Here is a 25,105-nt window from a genome sequence, read left to right on the forward strand (position 1 = left end):
TCTACTGATGCTGGTTTCCTCAGCACCTCTAGATTAAACAGCATCAATACAAGGACTATTTTAGCATTTCATCACAACTTGTATTTATATAGCACCCTTAATGTAGAAAAATATCCCAAGGCAGTTCACAGAAATATAATCAGATAAAAATGGTGCCGAACTTTAAGGAGGAGATACTTGGAGCGGTATCACAAAGCTTGGTGAAAGAGGTAGGTTTTCAGGAGGAGGGAGGTAGAGGGGTTTAGGGAGGCAGCATTACACAAAAAAAAACAGATTACACAAAAAAAAAGTCTGAGGAACCTGGAGTCTTGAGGCGAGTATCTGGAGCTGAGGGAGGGTGAGGCCATGCAGAGGTCTAAACATCAGGATGAAAATTTTAAATTAATGGGATGGGGGTGGTCTTGGAGTCAATGTAGCTCAACAAGATCGGGGGTGATGAGTGAGCAGGACTTGGTGAAGGATTGAATGCCACTGCAGAGTTTCAGATCAGCTGGGCCAGAATTTTGAGGTCCGCAGGCGGGCTTGGTTGGTGGGTCTGGGAGCGGCTGGGAAATAGCCCGTTGCCTGCAATCGGCACCCTATTGCGATTTCGCACTGGCGGGCCAATTAAGGCCCACCCAGTGTAAAACGAGGCTCCTCACTGGTCAGGAAGAGGCGGGTGGGGGCAGGTGCCTGTCAGCTGCCGGGTCCAAAGGCGATCCAGCCGGTTTAAAAACAGCCCAGGCAGCCCCTGGAGGGCTGTCATGGAAGAAGGTCTACTCTGCATCTCCAACATTCTAGTAATGGAGTCGAGTGCGATTGGACACAGCAGGTGGGAGGGCAGGTCGGGTGGGCACTCGGCCCCCATTTTTTCTGATGAGTGTCTCGTGGTCCTCCTGGAGGAGGCAGCTGCCAGGAGGGATATCCTTGTCCCCAGAGATGGGAGGAGGGGGCCAATGCAACACACAAAGAGGGCATGGAAGGAGGTTGCAGCACTGGTTAGCAGCCATAACGTGGTGCGGCGCACATGGGTGCAGTGCCGGAAGAGGTTCAACGGCCTGCTGCACTCAGGATGGGCAAGTACCATGTTGCCATGGGCCTGTGTGCAGAAGTGTTAAAGAATGACCCTTCCCCCCATGGACTTCAGGGGCACTAGAGTCTGAGTGCCAACTGTCAGTGAAACTGGAGCTGGCCAAGGGGGTGTGCCCTGGCTCCTTGGGCTGAGTTCCTCACAGCTTGCGGGTCATGGTTCAGGTGTGCCCTGCGAGGTATTCCTCAGCTGGAGTTGGCCAGGCTGCAATGGTGCTGCAGGTAGAGAGTGGATTAATCAATGCTCTTCTGCTCGTTCAGGAGAAGACAAGCCATAGACAATTGGAGAGCTCACGGACAGGAGGAGGCTGGCCCAATCTGCTGCTGCTCACCAGGTTCGAGTTGGATGCCCTTGAGCTGGAGAGCTGGCACACTCCACGTGCAACAGGGTGTGGAGAGGCAGGGGTGCCAGACGAAGTTAAGAGTGCAGTGTTTTGGGTTGTGCAACCATTCTAGTGTAGTCTCTTCATTGATGGGAGCCTCAAACCTGGAGTCCCCATTGATCACTGAAAGACAATGGCACCATGATGCAGACCTCCATGGTCTCACCAGGGTACCTGGCATGCACAGTGACAGTGTGATGACTTTAGCTAATGACATGGCCTTGTTCACCCTTAGATTCACCAGCACACAGTCGCTCTCTGGACCTTGAAGGGCCGTCCCTGATGCTGGAGGACCACCGGGCTTCATTTGTACCTGTGTCACACCTACTCTCTGAACCAGACACCAGCGCAGATACCAGCACCTCAGTGGGCATTAGATTGGCAGCTAGAATGTTGGTGCGCATTAATGAGGGCATTTCACACCCGCTTGAGAGTACCCAGGGCGCTGACAGTTGGAGGACTGCTGGGGACAAGGACGATGCTGAGTCAAAGGCAGATGATGAGCCTCTGGAGTCATCCAATAGGCAGCAGATGCTGGATGCCCAGCAAGATGTGCATGAGGATCTGGCTGAGATCCATGAAGGTCTGTGTACCATGGTCCCTATTGTGGACCACGTGGAGGATGAGCACTGCGTTGACCCTCATGGCCGAGCACAGTACCTCCTCCATTGAGAGACTGGCGATTCTCATGAAGAGGCAGCCCCGGGGACAGGATGAGGGGTTCCTGGGGTTGCGCTCAGACCTGCAAGCCCTCACACAGGCAATTACCTCAGGTGGTCAGTGCCAGTGTGGGAGATGAGTGAGGCACCCAGTATCCCGTCCATCAATGGTGAGCAGGGAGGTCCAGAGCGCCCTCACGTTGGTGCATGAGTTGCTTGTCATCTTGCTTGTCATCTTTGCGGGCTCCTCTCAGGGTACTTTGGATGACGGCAGCAGGTCCTCTGCCCCTCCACCAGTGATCGTCGCATCTGATGAGGCTGCGATGACTGGGGAGATGCCAGCGTGGCACAGGCTGCTCCCTCCCAGGCGGGGCCAGCACAGGCTCCACTGGCCAGAGAGTGACTGCCAAGATCATCAAGACAGCACAGTCAGCAGTAAGTGTCATGGAAGCTGCCAGGGTACCTTGCACAGGCATGGTGAATATACATCCTGTGGTCACACACTGTCTGCACATTCATGAAGTGGAAGCCCTTCCTGTTAACAAAGGCACCGGGCTGACCCATTAGCACCTCGATGGCCACATGTGTGTAGTCGAATGCACTCTGGATGGAGGGGAGCCCAGCAATTGCTGCGAAGCCTCTGGCTCGCTCAGCCTGGCTGGCCTCGTCCGTACAGTAAAGAACAAAGGTCAGTATCCACCTTAACAGAGCTTCTGTCACCAGCTTGACTCAACTGTGGACAGCTGATTGGGAGAGTCCACACAGATCCCCCACTGAGCCCTGTAAAGAGCCAGAGGCATAGAAGTTGAGGGTCACTGTGACCTTCAGAGCCACTGGCATGGCGCGTTCACCCAGACAGTTGCTGCTGACCTCAGGCACAATCATCTAACAGATGGGGGTCATGGTCTCCCTTTTGAGGTCTCCTTCGGCACTGCACCTCGGACATATTGAGGTAGCTGCATCGCTGCTTTTAAACCCTGGCAGCAGGATAGTGGTGTCTTCTGTAGCACCTTCTGTCTTAAGAATTCCTGCCAGCCCTGCACCCCCTAGTGCCTGCACCTCTCCTCTCACAGGTCCCTCCCCTGGAAGCTGCAATGGGACATGTGGCCTCCTCTCCCTTCTGCCCCTCTCTTCCTCCTCAGACGAGATACCACCAGCGGAGACCACAATCCCCATTACCAGAGTAACAGAAGGCTGTTTGTTACCTGGAAGGGTTCACACTGTCTGAATGCTCTGGGGGCTTTGCAGATACCAATAAATCCTGAAACAAAGCCTGGAAATGCTAAGAATGAAGCCCCAAACAGAGATGAAGCTGCCAAGTTCAAATAAGCAACCAGCAGCAAACTACCTACCAAACTCCTCACTACTCACACTGCTGCTGGCCCTTTCTATCCAACCTGTGGATGAGGTTTTTGAAATTGTCGGCTGGCCTGCCCGTTTTGCCCGTGTGACAAGCATGAAATCGCACGGGCAACGAAAAATTGGTATCAGTTGACTTTTTAATGGCCTTAATTGGCCTCTGCGCCCGCCGAGTGAAATATCACCTGAGTGCGCAATGATGTTGGGATGTTCACCCAATGTCATCGTGCGCTATTTTACACTCGAGTGTGTCGGGCACGCACCCGCACGCTGAGCAGAAAATTCTGGCCCTGAAGTTTATTGGGTGTGGAGGATGGGAACATTGGAATAAATGCATCTGGAGGTGAGAAAGGCATGGATGAAATTTTCAGCAGGGGATGGGCAGAGGCAGGCAATGCCATGGCAGTTAAAGTAGGTGATCTCTGTAACTTAAAAGCCACAATTCCTTCTTTAATTTCAGTACATGGATTCCAGATTATGAACATTTGTTTCTACTTAAAGAAGAGATGTCTAGAATGACGGTGGAATATTTTCCCTCCAAGTACTCCACCAATCTCTACTGAAAAAGTAATGAGAAATGTATCTATTACCTGCACTGAATTAACAGTGATTCTGTCATCACAGGGAGACCATTGCCTTTTATCCAGAGCCATAGGTTATGGGTGTTTCCAACTGACTCCGTTCAAGTCAATAGGGAATGAGTGATTCAGACTGGCCTTGGAGCCAAGCCACAACTTCAGAAATGTTGCCAGTCACTAACTGGCCGTACTTTATTTGGTTGTTGGGTGGCTCCAGATCAATGGCAAGTTTAACAAAGTAGTATTTCGACATTTAAAAAAAAGTTTGACATTATTGTGCTACTAACGTTAAAGATCACTACTATTCCATAACTGAGTTAAGAGTAGAGTTTCACTGTGGATCCACCTTCAACATAAATATATGCACCTGAATAAAATTGTTTTTTTAAGTTAAAATGCCAAACTCACATAACAATGTCTGCTTCTCCTTCGCAGAAAATTAAATGTTCACATTCAGCTGGCACAACTTTTGGTCGAGCAGGGAAGGGATTCAGTTGGTTGGTTACAGTACATTCATCAAAGGTTCCTTAACTTTATCTCATATGTACAAGGTATACAGAAACATGGGATGTCACTACAACTGGGACTTAAACAAGGAAAGCAAAAGACACGCACGCACATACACAAAACATGGAAGTGGTTTGAGGAGGATAGGTGACATCTGAGCAATAGTGTAGAGTAAAAAGCATCATTGGTAATTTGGGCCTGATAATACAGACTGATGCTCAGCCCAGAGCTGCACTATGATGCTTTTATCCATACAATGCTGCTTACTGTTATGTATCCCACAATGACACTCCTTCTTGACAAATTATGTAGAAATGTGTTGAGGGACAGATACACGATACAGAATGACTGTTCACTAAAACATAAATTTCAGCAAACTGAATTTTCAAGGAAGAATGAGAATAGAGGCTCACAAAACCACTGTATGAACAGGATGATTAATTGCTCAGCTGACATCAACACAAAATCAAATGATCCTGTGACAGAACAATGAGCTGAATGATGGAATCTGCATACAGTGACAGATTTCAATTGGTCACAGGGCAATCACATGAGCAGCAAGACGCCACATGCAAAGGAGCAGGAGAATGATGGACACACAGAGTCACATCTGTCATGGACAAAGCAACAGCGACAGCAGCAGCAGCAGACAGCTCATTTCGGCCAGAAAGCATAAACAAACACAAATTATTTGATTTGTTTAAAAAAAAAGTCTTTTTACTAAATTTTATTTAACAAAGTTTCACAAGGACAAGTATGGAAAGAACCCACGGCAATTGCCATATCATGCAAAACCATTGATAGTCATACCTTGGCTCATTCTAGTCATCCTTGTAGCACTTTAGAGAAAAAGTAAGTAAATATTCTAGGTAAGTTTACAATTTTCTTAAACTATCACATTTTGGACTCAACACTTTCACTGGCACTGTCTGATGGAAAATTAAAATCTCCTGTAAATAAGACGGTGTCAGTGAAAGTCTACTTTGGTTAGTAGTCTTTTAATCATAACACACACCCACTAGCAAGCCCATGCTATGAAATAGTGGTATAGTGTAAACATTGTTTTAGGAAAGCATACTGAATGGGGGGAAAAGTAAAGTCATCTTACAAATCTTCGCTTCCTAAAAAAAATACATTCCCACATAACACCAGAAAGCAAATGTCCTGCTTCTATAAAAAATCAATAGCGTGTATATGCCAATTGTAACTATGACAGTCACACAAAAGGGTGCGTTCAACTGTCTTCATGAATACAAACTGCGGTATGAAATGGCTACTGTATAAAAGTGCCTGACACACTATTTTCTTACTTTTTTTTTGTTTTTCTGCCAAGATTCACATCATTGAACCATCCCAGGAGAACATGACTTACTTTTTATCTTAGGAAATATAAAAGTTAATTTTAAAAATAGTGCGACATCATTTCTTAGGAAGAAAAAAAAGTTGACAATGTAACAGTCAAATCAAGGAAAAAAAGAATGTTGTGCATGTCTCGCTAAATTCTATTCATCACTCCCCCCACCAAAGCTCTTCCAGCTGTGTCTGTGCTTATAGGAACGTGCTATTGATTCAGTGACAATGCAAAAATGTCATGAATTTAAAATGCACTGCCCTTATCACCAACGGGACAATAGTCATTTTTGCTAGGAGTTGCCTGTTTGGATATAAGTAATTTTCAGTTTAAGATAATTATAAAAATCTTACCCTTTTCTGTACCCTGATGCTGTGCATTAAATAATTACTATTATTATGCTCTGTGTAAAGTAACAAACATTAAGTGTTTCAAAAAGAAGTATGTCAGTAGTTGCTGCTGATAGTTAACTGGTGTTTGTTTGGTAATGATTGGCTTTTAGGTCCATCTGGTTTGTTGCTGTTGTGCTGCAGGAGATGGACGATGAAATCTGTTGACAAGCACATGCATACAGACGAACATGTGCAAACATACGTGATGCAGTCCGTGACAAAGGAAAGCTCTGCGTTGGGGAATGGACAGAGGTGGAAATTCACAAACAGTTTTTCATCAGACAGCAGGGTCAAGCACATACTTCTGCTTTTCCCGAGGATCCCGAATCTTGTTGCGGTTTGGACGGTTGGTGGTAGTTGGGATGGAGTGCACAGACGAGCTTTTCTTACTGGAAGAGTGGGAGGAATGAGATGAGTGCGATAAGCTGCCACGGGATTGGCCAGCGTTGTGGTCAAATTGCATCAGACAGAAGATCACATCCGTTGAGACTAGTTCAAATTCATAATGTGGATTAGCAATCACATATCTGAAAAGGAACAGGAAAATATAAATGAACCATGCAAGCAATCCTAATACTGGAACATTATTATGCATGTAAGGACCGCAGTATTGCAAACTCATGTTTAAATTTTGCTTTTGCCTAAAGCTGTAATATGGTGACAAAACTTGCATCTAAATGCACTGCCCAGAAATGTCACTGTATTAATTGTGTATGATGTTATCGCAATTGCAATAAAGGAAGTAATTTTAAGCTAATTCACTGAGCAGGATTCCCAAGGGATTGGTGGAACAATGGTTTTATATCCCACCTGATATTACTCTCCATTGACTTCAGTGGAGTGCAAAATGGGACATGGTGTAAAACCAGCTTTTCACTAGATCTTGATCAAATTAGGTCAAAACTTCTCACCAGTGCTTCTACAAAATGTTCCAACAAGGAAAGTTGAAATGCACACGGTCCATTGATTCACTATTGTAGCAGATAACATCAAGTATCAGGAAACTTGGGAATTATCATTTACCTGTTATGATGACCTTATACCCAGTATCACTACCATTAGGAACATTTGTAATTTCTTTAATGTCTGTGGAATCTGTAAATTTTTTAAAGAATGTTTGAAAAGGACTTTTAAGAGTTTGCATCAATTGTGCAGGAGATCAGCTGTCATTTTCAGGAATAAGAAATACTGGTCCATGTGACCTGGCAACCCTTGACCTGGAAGCAGTATCAGCAGGAAACAATATATAGAAGCCATGCGGCAGAGACAAAGAAGAATCATAGCAGGGGAAGAACAGAGAAGACACATTTATAAGGAGCTGTTTGCACAGTTAAAAAGGACAGAAAGCTGATGGCAGGGAGGTTCGATCAGAAATCGTGAATTAGACAATTCTACAGCTGTGCTTCAGTGTGGTCAGAGTTCATCAGGCCATTTAACGAGATTTATTAGAGGTGTCAGCTAATGGAATTGCTAGAGATTCTGTGCTATCATGACTGTCGTGAGCCTAGTTAAGGAGGTTCTGCGCGTATGCCATTTGGGCGACAGTAATCTCTGGGGGCTTCTTTGGAGTTGTAGGTGGCTTGAGGACCAAATCCATTAAGTGAGAAGATCCTGTATTCCGGAGGCTGAGTTATAAAGACTTTGAAATTACAATTGGTGCCACAGGTGTGCGGGGAGGGATACAAATTTTTGTCATCTCATGAGACGGTCTTTGTGGTATCTGCTATTTTATGTGTAATTTATAGTTACTACTGATTTTTTTTGCCCATTAATTCATGGAATCTGTAAAAGTAAAAGCAAAAAACAGTGGAATCCTTTTGGTAATTTCTTCATTTGGGGGGCATTTAGTTAGTTTCCCCATGGGGATCATTACACTGTGAAGCTACAGTCACATTTCATAAAAATTGCGAATTCAACTTAAGTCAGATATTACCTTGTAAGCAAGGTCTAAGGCTATCTCCTTGCAGCTGAAGTGAACACCCAGTGAACAGTGCTTGAGGAACTCAGAACATGTGGGAAAATAAATAAACGAGGGGACTCAAAACCTCTTCAGAATGCATAGAGAATCATCAAGTGCATAGCTGGAGAATGGGGATCAATATAATGACCTTGGCTGGAACTTTGTTTTGCTTTTTGGAGTAATATGTCTAAGAGGTCATTTTTGAGGAATGCTTCAATAGGATAATCTAAACTGAAAAAGATTCTGGCATTAAACACAGTGATAATATTAGGCTGCAATGAGATTGACAATACTTGTATTTGTACAGAAGCCCTTCAAATACTAAACTTGAACAGAAACCTTGAGAGCTATGTTGGGAATGCCTCCAGTAATCAATGTGGTGCTGAGCTCCACCTATCTCCTGGTTTCAGATATCAGCTTGTTGTGTCTTTCCAGTACTTTTAGATTTCTAATAATTGTATTCTATCCTTTTAATCTCAGTGAGATCCCAATGCCATTTAAAGTTGTAGAGGTGCAACCTATCAGATTAAACACGTTGTCGGAGGTGGGTGGTTTTTAACCACAAAGCTGGATGGGGCAGGTGGGAAGGTAAAAAAAATTTAATTCTCAAACTCCTCTCTAATCTTACTTCTGGTTTTAATGATGGCAGGTCAATCAAGCCCTGAGGATGCAGACCAGTCAATAAAATCTTGCTCTCATTTTAACTCCATTTTTACTTTAACACATGAAGACTTGGGAATCCTGACAAGGTAAAGAATGCAAGAAGGGTTTGATCTATGACGTAAATACCTTTATTACACTGCTTGTGGGCCAGGACCAACAGGAGTGATTCTATCAAACCCAACATACTAACAAGCAATTGGAACTCCATGATGTAATCCCCACACCTCACAATGTCTGACCCTCTGTGATGTCAGACTTACTCTACTATCTACTCCTTGCTGATTTCCAGCCTGAAAGGCAGTCACAGACTGCCATTCCAGCTGAAAAAATACAAGCAGCTTCATCCCATTAAATTCAGCAGGACTTGGGGGAAACCCTTACCTCTGGGTTTTCGATCTAGATTTTCTCACCCACCCACATTCTTCACAGCTTCAAGTAACTTTCAGGAGTATCAGACCCATATAATCACTAACTATAACCATTACAGTACTTTTTTAAATATATCTAACAATAGCATGTGATGGCAAAAACAAACTAAAGCCTATTGCTGGGAATTGTGTCATGACAGCAGGAAACCCTCCAGCTTTTATCACTCTAGTGATTGTTTCCACAAGTTAGTTTTGCTTTTGGATTAAAACAAGCATGAACAATCTCTGCTATTCTTAGTCATTATCGCTTAAATTGGCTTCATTAAACTGACCATGTTCATTAGTAGAGTATGATTAGTGATATTGTTTCAACAGAAGACACAGGCAGCCAGATAGCACCTCTGCCAATGGTGTACTGATTATTGGGCCTGATGAGGAAAGCCAGAGCCCAACAAGGAAGGCTTCGCAACAGGTGTGTCCACCAACAGTTTCCCTTTCATTTCAGTAATTTTGCAAATTCGTAAGTGTAGAGCAGCAAACAATTAGAAAGTACAATTTTGTTTAGACCACAGGTTCTGTAGAGAAAAGTTGTTATTGACCAACTATCTAAATCAGAATCAGTATAATCACGCTTGTGTAAACCTTCACCTGTAAATCTTTGCTGTTTCACTGCTCCAGAGTTCAACATACTGCCAGTTTCAGATTATCAATACTGTATAATGCATGTTCTGCTTCTGAGAAATCAAATCTACCTGGGAATTTAAGTATTCACCTCACCTGTGCTCATTGAGAGCTACTAAAGAGATCATGGGACTCATTTCACCCAGTCAATGTCGCTTAATAGATGTAGGCATGGCCAGTTCCTATTGGTAAGTGCACCATTCAGTAAGATGTTTATTTGCTAAAATTAATGCATGGAGCACAAGACAGGACTTCAAAAGAACATCATTAAGTGATCATGGCTTAGCCCCTGTATTTACTGTCATGTCTATGTTAGATGAGTTATTCAACACCAGTTATTCAAAAGAGCTGTGAGCTTAAACATGGCTTCAATTGAGGAAGTGCCTACATGAAAGTTGTTCCAGTCCCTATACTGTCAGAAAGGTCATGGTTCAATATTGTTCCCTTTGCCACTTGTTGTGTTTATGCTAAAGAAAGTTTTGGTGAAAAAGAAACAAATGTTCTAAACTTTAGAAGTGTGAAGATATACAGCATGATAAAGAACATTGTGATACCAAAGTGTGTCTATTCATTGTTTTGGACTAGAATGATCAGCTGATTGGGATTGATTTCTTGGCAGTGTTTTAATGTTAAATTATGTGTATAGCGTCAAATTGTGTTGTTGTACCCTGGGATGCCATTGTTTGTGTTCATGGCATCTGTCACAGCATTTTGTCATAAACAAGTCAATTTGATTTAATCCAGCTCTGCTGTAAGACAGAAACAAATAAATACCACAGATAAAACTCTCATCTCAAGTGCTCCCAGTCTACAGTGAATGACATACTGCCAGCACTGCAGTTTTGGCCATTTCCCCTTAAAACTGGTGTTGTTCAACTAGAATCCAACTGAACTAATTCTTTCAGCAAACTCTTTTTCTGACAGCAAAAGCCTGCAGACGGAATGTGCTTTTACATTAGTTTTGTGACACTAATGTTATCACTCACATTGTACCAGCAGCAAAATAATTTAGGTTAAAGAGATGCAAACATTATAAATGACAATTAAGGAGCCGTGAGAAGCTTGTGGCACTTACCGCTTAGTACATTGGTTATGTGTGCGTAAATGTGCATCTCTCAATCGGTATATTCCAAAGCAAAGCATGTTGTATGTTTTTAAGGCCTTGCAGAACAGGTCTCCATAACAACCACCATCCTGAGGCAGAAAGAAGGCAGAAGAGATAATAGCAGCAACAGCTTAGCTTCCATGACAATATTTGCACCCACCCACCACTGCACCCCAAACCTCCCGTACCTTCAACTCAAGATGTAGCATTTGGGGAGAAATGAAAATTTGTCAAGTGTGACAAAGGGTCATCTGAAATAAAAACACAAAATGCTGAAAAAACTCAGCAGGTCTTACAGCACCTGTGGAGAGAGAAATAGAGTAAACGTTTTGCGCCTATATTACTCTTTTTCAGAGCTAAAGAGAAGTAGAAATGTGATTGATTTTATACTTTTTAAGAGGGGGTGGAACAGGTGGAGCAAAATAGGTCAGGGATAGGTGGGAGCACAGGAGAAATTTGACAAAGATGCCATGGACACAGGACAAAGGGAATGTTAATGGTAGCGTTAAAGACTAAAGAAGGTACTGATAGTGGCATAAAGGTAAGGTAGCAGAATCTGTTAGTAGCAGAACAAGGATCAGTGTTCTGTGAAAGCAAAACATTAAAACAAGTGACAGATGGTCCTGTCTTGAGGGGGGGGGGAAGGATTTTTAAAAATGAAAAAATAGATTAAATAAATAAAAGTAAAAAACTAAATGGATTAAATACGGGGTAAAGATGGAGGAGAGAGTTCATGGTCTGAAGTTGTTAAGTCCGGCAAGATGTAAAATGCCTAATTGGAAGATGAGGTCCAGTGTTGAGCTTCACTGGAACATTGCAGCAGGCCAAGGACAGACATATGGACATGAGAGCAAGACGGTGGGTTGAAGTGGCAAGCGACAGGAAGATCTAGGTCATGCTTGCAGACTGAGTGAAGGTGTTCCGCAAAGTGCTCAGCCAGTCTGCGTTTAGTCTCCCCAATGTAGAGGAGACCGCATTGGGAGCAGCGAATACAATAGACCAAATTGAAGGAGGTGCAAGTGAAGCATTGCTTCACCTGAAAGGAGTGTTTGGGGCCTCGGATGGTGAGCAGGGAGGAGGTAAAGGGGCAGGTATTGCATGCAAAGGTGCTGTGGGAAGGGAATGAGGAGTTGGGGGTGATGGAGGAGTGGTCCAGGGTGTCACAAAGAGAACAGTCCCTCTGGAATGCTGACAGAGGGGGTGAGGGGAAGATGTGTTTGGTGGTGGCATCATGTTGGAGTTGGCAGAAATAGCAGACGATAATTTTTTGAATGTGGAGGCTGATGGAGTGGGGGGGGAAAGGGGACTTTGCCATGGTTCTGGGAGGGAGGGGAAGGGGTGAGGGCAGAGGTGTGGGAGATGGGTCAGACACAGTTGAGCGTCCTGTCAACCACAGTGGGGGGGAGCTCTTGGTTCAGGAGAAAGGAAGACATGTTGGAAGTACAATTTTGGAATCACTCGCTTCAGGTGAAGCAGCACTTTACTTGCACCTCCTTCAATTTGTTCCACTGTATTCACTGCTCCCAATGTGGTCTCCTCTACATTGGGGAGACTAAACACAGACTGGGTGACCGCTTTGCGGAACACCTTCGCTCAATCTTTAAGCATGACCCAGACCTTCTTGTCACTTGCCATTTCAACACACCAGCTTGCTCTCATACTCACATGTCTGTCCTTGGCCTGTTACAACGTTCCAGATTAGCCCAACTGAAACTGGAGGAACGGCACCTCATCTTCAATTACGCACTTTACAGCTTTCTGGACTTAACATTGAGTTCAATAACTTCAGACCATGAACTCTCGCCTCCATCTGTGCCCCTTTTTTAATCCAATTTTTAGAATTTCTGTTTGTTTCTTCGTTTATTTTTAAAATTTTTAAAAATCCTTTTTCACCCACCCCCCAGAAAGGGCCATCTGTTACTTGTTCTAATGTTTTGCTTTCACAGAACTCTAATCCTTGTTCTGCTAATAACACATTCTGCTATCTTACCTTTATGCTATGATCAGCACCTTTAGTCTTTAACACTACCATTAACACTCCCTCTGTTCTGTTCAATGACATTTTGTCAAATTTCTTATTAGCTCCCTGACCCTTGACCTTCTATTTTACTCCACCTGCTCTACCCCCTCTTAAACAGTATAAAATCCATCACATTTCCACTTCTCTTTAGCTCTGAAGAAGAGTCATATGGGCTCGAAACGTTAATTCTGATTCTCTCTTCACAGATGCTGCCAAGCCTACTGAGTTTTTCCAGCACTTTCTGGTTTTATTTCAGGTTTCCAGCATCCACAGTATTTTGCTTTTAACACAAGGCCATCTGTTTTATAAAATGGATGTGAAGAAATACAGTTAAGATATTACATGACAAAGCAGCATCTTCTGATTTTCTTGGTCTAAAAATAACACAAGCGTGAATATGTCTGAGCCAGTTGTGTAATGCTACAACTCTGCCAACTATGATGAAGCTGATCATACTATTGAGCAGCATCACCATGAGAGATATTTCCCTATTTGCTAACCACTTGTAAGAGTCATCGTTCCTAGTTTCAAGCAAACAAATCAATTCGAGCAACACAGACTGTGAATACATTTACATTCCACATTATAAATTATGATGTTGTGCAGATCAAGGCGAGTGGCACCTCAAAGTGTCTCAAAGAGTCGGCCTCAAATTGTTTCAGTTTTGCAGCAATGTGGATTTCCGAAAATTTTAATTACTTTGGCCAAGAGTTTCTACTTCAGGTGTAATCTGGGAGCAAACTGCTCAAATTTGAACTAGTTTTGCATGTGGCTGGTCTTGTTGTGGGTCCAGCTTTTAGTGTGATGTTTTTAAATTCGCATAAAAGTTAGCAGAAACTCAATTTGCACTGGACTTCATTCTCTCATGTAATTCCTCAATCGTTTGCACCAGTTTGGCCAGTTTTGGGAGGAATGTGCTGGAAACACTAGCACAAGCTAGCAGAAACTCCAGGCATTTAGCTTCAACAATTTTTAATGTTGATGGAGAGCAAATTTTCCCATTGGCTCTTCTCTATCATTCAAACTGAACTGATATTGAAGAGCTAGTGAGTGCTTAGCCTGGCCAGAGAGCAAGGTGAAACTTTTGAGTTTTCATCGCTCTAAGATGGCATCAGCCTCATGCTCAATAACATGCTTAGAGTCAGGTGAACATCTCCAAAGGTATCAATAACCCTTCGTAACATCTTGTCGGGTGAGTAATTCTTATTGAAGTACTGCCTTCAAGGTCTTTTTATACATATATTATACAGAACTATTACTAAAAAGAAATAACTTCAAAGAATTAAAGAGAGTATATTGCCATCTGAATCTCTTAAAGAACAAAATAACTAGAAATAACCAACTTTTCCCCTTTTTTTCTATTATTATTTAAAATATTTTGGTTCCAGTACGAAGCTTTGATTAACACCAACATGAGAAAAGGAGTTATTGCCCATGACACTGAAGGAGCTGAATTAACTCAGTCAGAATGACATGATTGCTAAAGCTCTCTGGGTTAATGACTGTATATCCATTAATGTCAATTCAGAATGCTCCCTTCACTGAAACCTTTGTGATATTCTTTTTCTATGGGATTGAACGATGATTTGATGGCAGTGAAATTAAAAACAGTAATCCACTGTGGTGGATTGGCACTTAAGAGGATCAATTCACAAGGAACATTCTAAAGTGCATTTGCATTCTAATGATATTCTTTACAGAATAGAGAAAGTATCAAATAATTGATGGCACATTGCGCCCCTACGTTCAGTAGATCTTGTAAACTCAAAAATAATAATTTATTTTGGCTTAAAATAGCCTTATTCTTAGTACATTCAGGTCCACCATTTCCACAAAAAAGACACAAGAGAATTAGCCTCTTGTGAAGCTATTTGCACAGTTGTGACACTTCACATTCATGAGTTACATGCTTCACCTCCCCTCCCTCCCCCCACCACCACCACCACATGAAGCAACTTTGGTCATACTGCATCAATGGTGTATTATAAGGAAAATACCAATAGAATTAATTTTCAGCAGAAATATTTGTTTTCTCTCCATTCCATTCTTGCACGGGGCTCCTCGCCTCAGGAAGGGTAGACAGATGCCATTGCTGTTATTGGCCAAGGAAAATGCTCTTCCTCAATACAAGACTGGTCCCATACAGACTATGCATACCTCTTCCCCAACTGAATGAAATGTTCCATTTCAGTGTTCCATTCAGCAGCTTAACTGTTGGGCTTCAAACATAGGAACTGCAACTTGGAAAGTCAGATTCTCAACTGCTGGACTTTCCAAGCATTATAGTGGAGTTTGACATTGCCATAATACCAATTTTGTTCCATTTTAGAATAACAAGAAATAGGAGCAAGAGTAGACCATACAACACTCAAACCTGCTCCACCATTCAAAAGGATCATGGATAATCTTCTACATCAACTCCACTTTACCATTCTATTCCCTGGCCCCTGATTCCCTTATCGATCTTAACGCCTGAGCATTCACAACCCTCAGGGATAGATAATTCCAAAGATTCACAACCTTCTGAGTGAAAAGATTTCTCCTCATTTCAGTCCTAAATGGCTCACCTCTTATCCTGAATTTACAACTCATGGTTCTAAACTTGCCTGTCATGCCTACTAAGAATTTTATACATTTCAATAAGATTACTTCTCCCGTTTCTAAACTCTGGAGAATATAGGTCCATTCTACTCAATGTCACCTCACAGAACAACCCTCTCGCCCCAGGAATCAATCTGGTGAGCCTTTGTTGTACTCCCTTTAAAGTAAGTATATCCTTCCTTAGGTAAGGAGACCAAAATTGTTCACAGTTCTTCGGATCTGGTCTCACCAAAGCCCCAGATAGTGAACATTATAAGGAGAATGTGTTGAACAGAAAGACCATGAGAAGTGGTTTCCAGGGAGGTACTTTAATGACTGCATTGAAAAAAAACAAATATAATGTTATTCTTTCCACTTGGAATGAAGGTTTTATTCAGTTACTGCTGGCTAAAAGAAAGATTGAACTGAACTGGTAGCTGTCCAACTCACATCATGCATGCGATGGCTTGTGTTGTGTAGTTTACCAGCAAAATTTTCCTAATAGGTAAGATCGGGGTAAGGGAGAAAGTAACAAAATCTAAATCAGGGTTACTATGCATGTATGTGAATGCATGGAGTATAGTAAATAAGATTGAGGAGTTACAGGTGCAGATTGCCATGTGGAAATAAGATGTTGTGGTGATAACAGAGACCTGACTCAAGGAAGGACAGAACTGGGTGTTAAATATTCCCAGGTACAAGGTGTTCAGAAAAGATAGGAAAGGAAGAGTGGCGGTATCGGTTAAGAGAGCTTTGCAACGGTAGAGAAAGAGGATGTGCCAGAGGGTTTAAGGACAGAATCAATTTGGCTAAGGAACAAAAAGGGTACAATTACATTGCTTGATGTAGTTTATAGACCACCAAATAGTGAGAAAGATGTAGAAGAACAAATTTGCAGGGAAATTACAGAGAGATGTAAGCATTATAGGGTAATTATAATGGGTGACTTTAATTACCTAAATATAGACTTGGACAGTGGCAGTGGAGAGAGAAAAAAGTTCCTAGATTGTGTTCAGGAGAATTTTCTACAGCAGTATGTGTCCAATCCAACAAGAAAAAATGCACTGTTGGACCTGGTTCTTGGAAATAGGATGGGCCAAGTAGATCAAGTGTCAGTGGGGGAACACTTAGGAGACAGTGATCATTTTATTGTATGTTTTAGGATGATGATAGAAAAGAACAATAGGCAATCCAGAGTAAGAATAACAAACTGGACAAGAGCTGACTTTGATGGGGCAAGAATGGAGCTGGGCCAGATAGACTGGAATGAAAGATTGGCAAGAAAAACTGTAGCTGAACAATGGGCTACCTTCAAAAAAAAAAGAACTGCTTCAGGCACAGTCAAGGTATTTCCCATCAAAAGGGAAAGGCAGGGCAAACAAATCCAGAGCTCCCTGGATGAAAAAGAAGATAGAAGTCAAGATAAAGAAGAAAAAGTGCACTTATGACAGGTGTCAGGTAGAAAATACAATTGAGAACCAAGAGGAATACAGAAGGTTCAAAGGGAAGATGAAAAAGCATATTAGAGAAGCGAAGAGGGATTATGAAAAAAGACTGGCAGCCAACATAAAGGGAAATCACAAAGTCTTCTATAAGCATACCAAATAGCAAAAGGGTGGTAAAAGGAGGAATAGGGCCGATTAGGGACCTAAAATGGACTTTACACATGGACAAAGGGGCCATGGCTGAGGTATTAAATTAATACTTTGCATCCATCATTACCAAGGAGGTAGATGCTACCCAGGCCATGGTGACAAACCAGGAAACTCTATCACTAGAAGATTCAAAATTGATAAGGAGCAAGTGTTGAATAGACTGTCAGTAGTTCAAGGTGACAAGGCACTGGGATCAGATGAGATGCATCCAAGGATATTGAAGGAAGTGAGAGTAGAAATTGCAGGGGCACTGGCCATTTTTCAGTCTTCCCCAGACTCAAGGGTGGTGCCAGAGGACTGGAGAATTGCAAACGTTATACCCTTGTTCAAAAAGGTTGTAAGGATAAGCCCAACAATTACAGACCAGTCAGTTTAATTTCAGTGGTGGGCAAGATTCTAGAAACAATTATTTGGGATAGAATTAGTAGTCATATAGAAAAATATGGGTTGATAAGGAAGATCCAGTATGGATTTCTAAAGGGGAAATCGAGTTAAACTAACTTGCTGGAGCTTTTTGAAGAGGTAACAGAAAAGGTCGATGAGGGTAATGCTGTTGATGTGGTGTACATGGACTTTCAAAAGACATTTAATACAATGCCACACAACAGACTTGTGAGAAAAGTTATTGCTCTTGGAATAAAAGGGACAGTAGCAACGTGGATACAAAATTGGCTGAAAAATAGGAGGCAGAGAGTAACGGTCAATGGATATTTTTCAGGATGGAGGAAGGTTTGTAGTGGAGTTCCAGGGGTCAGAATTGGGACCCTTGCTTTTCCTGATATATATTAATGATCTAGACCTTGGTGTGCAAGAGGCAATTTCAAAATTTGCGAATGATACGAAGCTTAGGAGTGTTGTGATATATGAGGACGATGGTATGGAACTTCAAGAGGACATAGACAAGTCGGTGGAGCGGGCAGATAGGCATCATATTAAGTTCAATGTGGAGAAGTGTAAGGTGATACATTTTGGTAAGACAGACAATGTAAAATAAGGGGTAAAATTTTGAAGGGGATGCAGGAGCAGAAAGACCTGGGTGTATATGGGCACAGATCATTGAAGGTGGCAGGACAGGTGGAGAGAGCAGTTAATAAACCATATGGTGTCCTGGGCTTTATTAATAGAGGCATAGAGTACAAGGGCAGAGAGGTTATGCTGAATTTATTTAAGACACTCGTTAGACCTCAGCTGGAGTGTTGTGTACAGTTCTGGGTGCCACACTATCGAATGCGTTCAAATCCTTCCTAGAGAGTGCAGAAGAGATTTACGAGAATGCTTCCAGGGATGAGAAATTTCAGCTATGAGGGTAGATTGGAGAAGTAGGGACTGTTTTTCTTGAAGAGGAGGCGGCTAAGTGGAGACTTGATAGAGATGTTCAAAATCATGAGGGGGTTGGACAGAGTAGATAGGGAGAAGCTGTTCCTGCTCATAAAAAGATCAAGAGCAAGAGGGCACAGATTTAAAGTGTTTTGCAAAAGAAGCAAATGTGATGTGAGAAAAAACTTTTTCACACAGCAAGTGGTTCAGGTCTGGAATGCACTGCCTGGAAGTGTGGTGGAGGCAGGTTCAATCGAAGCATCAAAGAGGGCAATAGATAATTATTTGAATAGAAACAATGTGCAAGGGTACAGGGAAAAGGCAAGGGCAATGGCACTAGGTGTCATAATGCTCATTTGGAGAGCTGGTGCAGACACAATAGGCCTCCTTCTGTGCCGTTAAAATTCTGTGATTGTCAAACAGAATTATAAATATACTCTGATAGAATACAAAAAATTCTTTGTCCAGTGGGTTATGATGACAGGCTTTTATTTTAGTGATTTTATTTTATGCCTTTCCAGTGGGGAAAGCACTGTCCAACTATTGCTGTAGCTTTGTTGGTGTACTTGATCATGAAAGTACAATGTATTTGATAGAAACTGGCTATTATTCACTGAAAATTAGCATTTCCTATTTACAATGCATGTTGTATTCAATATTTCAGCTACTGGCACAATAATCAGCAGTATTTTCACATTCCCATAGAGGAAACTTCAAAATGTGCTTTTTGCAATCTTTCCCTCTTCTCTCCTAGCCTTGTTGGACATGATTCCATGGCTGTCAGCTACCCACACATCCATTCTTCAACTGTGGACTCAGTCACTGAGTAGGCTATTCACCAGGAGGACTTTGCATGCAATTCTCTTCCTATGCTCACTGATGTCCAAGATGCTTATGATTTCAGCATAGGCTGTGAAACAGGTGTCGGATGTAGAAACCCTGAATGATTGATTTGCTCATCCTTAATCTGGGACCTCCTGGCCTGATTGTCATGCCCTTTGCCATAACTGGTATCCTCTTAATTCAGCATTTGCTAGGGATCAAACTTGGGACATACTTAACTGCACAGGTAAACCCCACAGTGACTGTATCAACTGAGCCACTGTGGATGCATTTCTGGATCTTGTCTCAATATATTTACTTCCCATTCTAATTCTCTTTATGCCATGTGCAACTCCATTCTCTGATGGAGAATACACCTCCTCTGGCTGAGAGGGTGGTGAGCTACATGCTCCTAGAACTCTCTCTCAGCCCTAAATGGTTTCTTGAGGTGTCCATAGAGGTAGCTCAGTGAGATCAGTTTGCTGGTTTTCCCTTTCTCACTGAGAGGGCTGCCTAGCCTTGGCACTGCTGGTTCTTTCCCAGAGATTTCCAGATGAAGAGCTCCATTACCAAGCCCCATGACACAACGTGTTTAAGCACTGGTGGGTCAGTGCAGCCAACCGTCTCATATTACAAATCCACATAACAAACACCAAATAATTTTTATAAAGTGTTAAATTACATAGAATTTACTGAACAGAAGCAGGCTATTTGGCCCAACAGGTCTATGCTTGTATATATGTTCCACACGAACTTCCTCTCACCCTACTTCTCTAACCTTATCCTCTAATCCTTTCTGCCTCATGTAATTTTCCAGCTTACCCTTAAATATAAAGAAATGGCTGTGCAGGGTAGAAGTGCTGGATGTTTTTCTTTCAGAACTGTCAGGGATAGAGTGACATACTGAGCAAAACAACAGATTCACCTTACCCCAAGGTCTGCAAAAGGGCCATCGTACAGAGCCAACTGTGCGACTCGACACCTGTCTCTGTTTGATAGTGTTTGCGGAGTGCTGTATCCACCTCTCAAGGCATTTTCTTCAGCTAGCATTGATTCCAGCTCTGGCGTGGCTCCCCCTGTTACTAATGTCCGTATCAGAGTCAGGATATTGTCATTGAAGTATGTCTGTGGAGATAAAACAAACTCTTTAAGTGAACACTATTAAAGTCATCACCAAAGAAATTCAAATTACGCTTTCCAAGGACTTGGTGCAGTTAAAACTAACGTGCTGTCACTTCACATATTTTATCTGGGAAGTGAAAAGACAGCAGACTCCAATTACTCTGTTTTAGTTGTATGTCCCATTAGGTCCTTTCACTATATATCTTTTCTTCCACACACAAATTCAGGTCAGTTTTCTTCTAGACAGAAATTGTAATGATTAATTCCCTCTATAATTGCTGTTAGTGGCGATGCAAAGTCTCCCTCTCTCAGCGTTAACTTCACAACCAATATGAGGCTGAGAAAGATACAAAAGTAGAAGACTCTGGACAGGTTTAAAGCCTGTACGAGCTAGAGTGCCTTTTTTCCTCATCATTGATTCAGCTGGGAACAGCCTTTACGCTGAGAATGTCGCTGCACATTACCACATGTATGCTCTCACAGTCCTCTCCTGCTAACACATACTGCAGCTTTACGACATGAGCTGACAGAAATCAGACTTAAGTATGTATCAATTAAACATTTTGATTATATTTTAAATAAATGGATGATGAGGGTAAAATCCCAGGTGGTCTTGTTTAAAACACTCAAGTGTGCTGGCAAGCACAATTTATTAGGTGCACAGCTACTTCAAGATGACAGGCTGCCAGCATTTATAACCATTCCATCCTGTCAGGTAAACAATCAGTCTTAGAAATATTTACTTAATGTCAATATAATAAATTCAAGCTTCATTAAAGATGATTGTTTTAGTGAAGGAGGCACTGTCCCTTTTCCAGGCCTCCATGGACCAATATTTGATACCTGAATCTGTACAACATCCTCATTACAAAATGTTCTGGCTTTCTCACAAAGTTGCTGGGACTCTCAAAACCATATACTTTAAAAAAATATATGCAGGGCCACAGGGCCCAGTTCCACAGGCACCAGCAGCCTTCAGTTGTTTTGCGCAAGTCAACCCATTTCACATATTTGTTTGGAGAGAATGCTAAAGTGAGATATTTTCCCAATTGGAAGCTGTACAGCCCAATTCTATCTTAACCTGACATCTGAAGATTTATACTCCGCAGTAGGAATTGTTATTTGAGTAGTGGATGAAAGGAATTTCCTTTCTAGACAAGGGGCATGCAGATAAACTGTAGTGTCCAAAACACTTGTCCTGGTTTATTAGGTAACAACCTTGGGGAGAAAAGAGCAATCCTTTAAAAACCGCTTATTTAATTGTTCTTTTTCCAAATATAAAAAAAACTATCATATCTCTCATTATTCTGCTGCTAAATTAAAGATGTGTCATGTGAAAGTACAAAGTCCAATTGTTGCTAACTAAACACATCAATAATTGCTGTTTGGGTAAGAACTGTGAAAAATGCACAGAAGCAACCAAGCATTAAATGACTGTTTGAAAACAAAAAGAAAGTCAAAGGTTGTTTTGTATCCGTGGGATGAAAGTGTGATGTCCGGTGTGTAATGGAGTAAACATGTGCATGTTGAGCATGTTAAAGACTACTGGGCTCTGCTTTTGACTAACTTTTTAATTGAGGCTGTGACACGCACTAAAAAGACAGAGCTCTGATTTTAATTTGGGGCATGATTGTAACGGGTGGGGAGTGTGGAATGCAGTACAAGAGGGAAAACCCTGCGGAGAGTGCATTGTTGAGACCAAGGCCATTTTAACAGCTGGCCTCTTATGAGTAGTGCAGCAGCAATGACTCCTGCCAAAACCAATGGAAATTATATCACAGACAGCAGGTGGGATTGGGAAATCTGGTAGGAGATCTGCGATAACTGGGGATCTAAGAGAACAATTCTTTCTTTAAGGTTAGTGTTGGGAGTTGGGGAAGTGGAGGGGCTGGGGCCTTCAATGCGCTCCCAGTGGTGGGAGGGAAGGGCAACATTTGATGATGTACCAGCATCTCAATCTTCTACAGTTAAAATTAGATAGCAGTGCCAATGACATATCAGACCGTGCCTTTCAAATCTCACGTAAGGCCATCGGCTACTTGGGACAGACTGCTCTCTCAAGGGGCTTTCTGCTAAGTAAAGCTGGTGTTGGGTAGGAACGTGGGAATGCGCCAGTAATGCAATTCAACAACTCCCCCACCCTGCCCTGGTCACCATTTTAACTATCCACCAGCACAGTTCACCGCAGCTGGGCTAGGTTAAAATTAGGGGAAGAATTTTCCCCCTTTTGGGGGGGGGGGGGGGGGGGGGGGGGGGGGGGGGGGGGAGGAGAGAGTGCAAGAGTGGGCGTGTGCAGGCATGCCTCTAATCGGAGCCCCCAATTTGGGGTGCGCCGCCATTTTACGTGGGCAGGCCAATTAAGGCCTGCCCATCGTAACGTCCAGCAGGAAGTGCTATGTGCTCCCTGTGCAGGTGGGGGGTATTCCCTTAGCCAGGAGTGCACTCTTTCATGCGTGTGCGCGAAAGAGCACACTCATTTCCCTGAGGCTAAGTGCTGCCTCAGGGAGATCGGTGTCAAATTCAAAAATGGTCAATGCACAAAATTAAAATTTCCCTGACATGTCCCGTCATGTGACACTGTCACATGAGTTGGGACCATATCCATCACTTTCATTCAAACTTTTATTAAATTTTTAAAATCCATCATGAAACCTCATCCCGCCCATGGACGAGGTTTCATGCTTTTTCTGAAGCCCGCCAGGGCTCCCAGCCTGTCCGTCAACCTTAAGGTTGTACAGGCAGGTCCATTAACTAGCTCAATTACTTTTTAAATGGCCTCAATTGGCCGTTGACAATGGGCACACAGCTGATTTGGCGGCGTCCCCGCCGACCTGAAAACTGAAATGATGTCGGGAGTTCCGCCCATGTCATTTAACGTGTCGGAGAGCCGATCTCACCACCCCCCCCAACCCCCCCACACCCCCCCCCAACCCCACTCGCCGACCTCAATGTCCTGGCCTAGGAGTTTAACAATGAATGCTGCTAACTCAGTGATCTCTCCAGAAATAGAAAATGCCCCATGTTAGGATATTAGAAAAGTTTCTATTTTGCAAAAATCAAGTTTCTAATGTGTTTACTTTTGAAGATACTTCAACATTGCTCTTTTTGAAAAAGGAAATCTGGATTGTAAAATCCACTCCCTTTATTTCCATGAGCAAAACACATCCTGTGACACCAATCATGCAGCACTAGTTTTTGACTCCATGGCTAATTGAGAAATGGAGTAACTAGTGTTGCAAGAGAGGTGTCACCAAAAGCAAAAGCACTGCCATCTCTTGTAAGGAGAGACAGGACCTGTAGAATATTGAGCCATGCTTCATTCATACACATAGCAACACTCTGAAAACCAAATGCATTCAGAGTGGAGAGATTTTGCTGAATCAGACTTGTAGAAACAAGTGGAGCTAATCATGGAAGGAAGCAGTTATCAAACAATTAAAAACTTTGGCTTAACTGATGTAACAAAAATACAAAGGATTACCAGTTTCCTCTCCCAATATCTAGCTTCTACATTTGCAAACACTTTAGCTTTGATTGTAACCCACTTCCACCCTTGATGGGCAGGAAAGGATCAGATGAGGATCAGGTTAAAACCCTAAAAATCGAGATCCAAGCACCAAGTTCCCAACCACTGAAATAGTAATGCTGTTGATTCAAGGCACTGGGTGACAATCCTTCCAAAAGGAGGTGGGGCCCACTTAAGATTCAAAGGTCATGGTACAATGACATAAATTTAAGGTCAGAAATGGGGTGGGGGTCCTGAAACATGACAGGAGGACTAGACAGGCCAGAAGAGACGTAGCCAAGTTACTAAACTGTGCCCATCATTGAACTCCTTGTAGTCCCTCCAGGACCCTCAGTGAGTCCATAGGCTTTCCCAACACCAGTCTCCCCCTCCCCCTGATCCTGCGGTAGCCCCATGAACAGCCTGTTGCATTATATTTTTATAAAATCACCAGCCTCCCTTGGCCATTGCTATTTGAGGGAAACCCATCCAATCAAATCCTCCCACCCGCCAGCTAAGTAGACAATCTGGCTTGAGTAGGGCAAGACTCTGCTCAATCTATTTCAATGAGGCCTGGGCATTAAGATCGGCAGGACACCCACATCCCTGACTTTGCTGGATTCATTGCCCTTTCTGTCTCCTCACCCACCCTTCCCCAATAAAAATGGGTATTTTGTATCTGGATGAGGAACTGTCAGTATAAATACTGCAAAGTGTCAGGATATTAAATCTCCAGAACCTGAGGGTTGCAAAGGATAGAGTTAGAAATATTTCAACTTTTCACAGCTGACAGAAGAGGACTTTCTCCTGGTGAGTAGTAAGAATCAAATCTTTGAGACAAATGGGCTGTCTCAACGTGCCTTTTTTTAAAAAAAAAAGCTTTTTTGTTAACTTCAATCCAGCTTGGCCACCTTGTGTTAAGGTGCCGGCTGAGGCTGCAGCTTTCCTTCAGCTGCCCTCTGGATGCACTGACCCTGACAGCTGCCTATTTTAAAAGCTTTATTTTTGTG

General features: G+C 42.8%; 1 protein-coding gene across 3 annotated transcripts in view; it reads right to left on the reverse strand.

The window, feature by feature from the left end:
* kcnma1a (potassium large conductance calcium-activated channel, subfamily M, alpha member 1a) overlaps nt 1–25,105 on the reverse strand; it is a 770,607-nt gene that overhangs the window by 23,307 nt on the left and 722,195 nt on the right. The window contains exons 26-29 of one of the 3 annotated variants that reach the window (XM_041176516.1): nt 20,399–20,593; nt 11,045–11,163; nt 6,600–6,824; nt 5,365–5,393 (exon numbers count right to left, since the gene is read on the reverse strand). In XM_041176516.1, the coding sequence (XP_041032450.1) occupies nt 5,365–5,393; nt 6,600–6,824; nt 11,045–11,163; nt 20,399–20,593 (568 nt within the window). Of the gene's footprint in view, nt 1–5,249; nt 6,825–11,044; nt 11,164–20,398; nt 20,594–25,105 lie in introns of those variants that run through there. The other 2 variants (XM_041176514.1, XM_041176513.1) reach the window with 2 other exon arrangements.

This window comes from Carcharodon carcharias, chromosome 28 (genome assembly GCF_017639515.1).
Source record: "Carcharodon carcharias isolate sCarCar2 chromosome 28, sCarCar2.pri, whole genome shotgun sequence".
In the NCBI taxonomy this organism is placed as follows: domain Eukaryota; kingdom Metazoa; phylum Chordata; class Chondrichthyes; order Lamniformes; family Lamnidae; genus Carcharodon; species Carcharodon carcharias.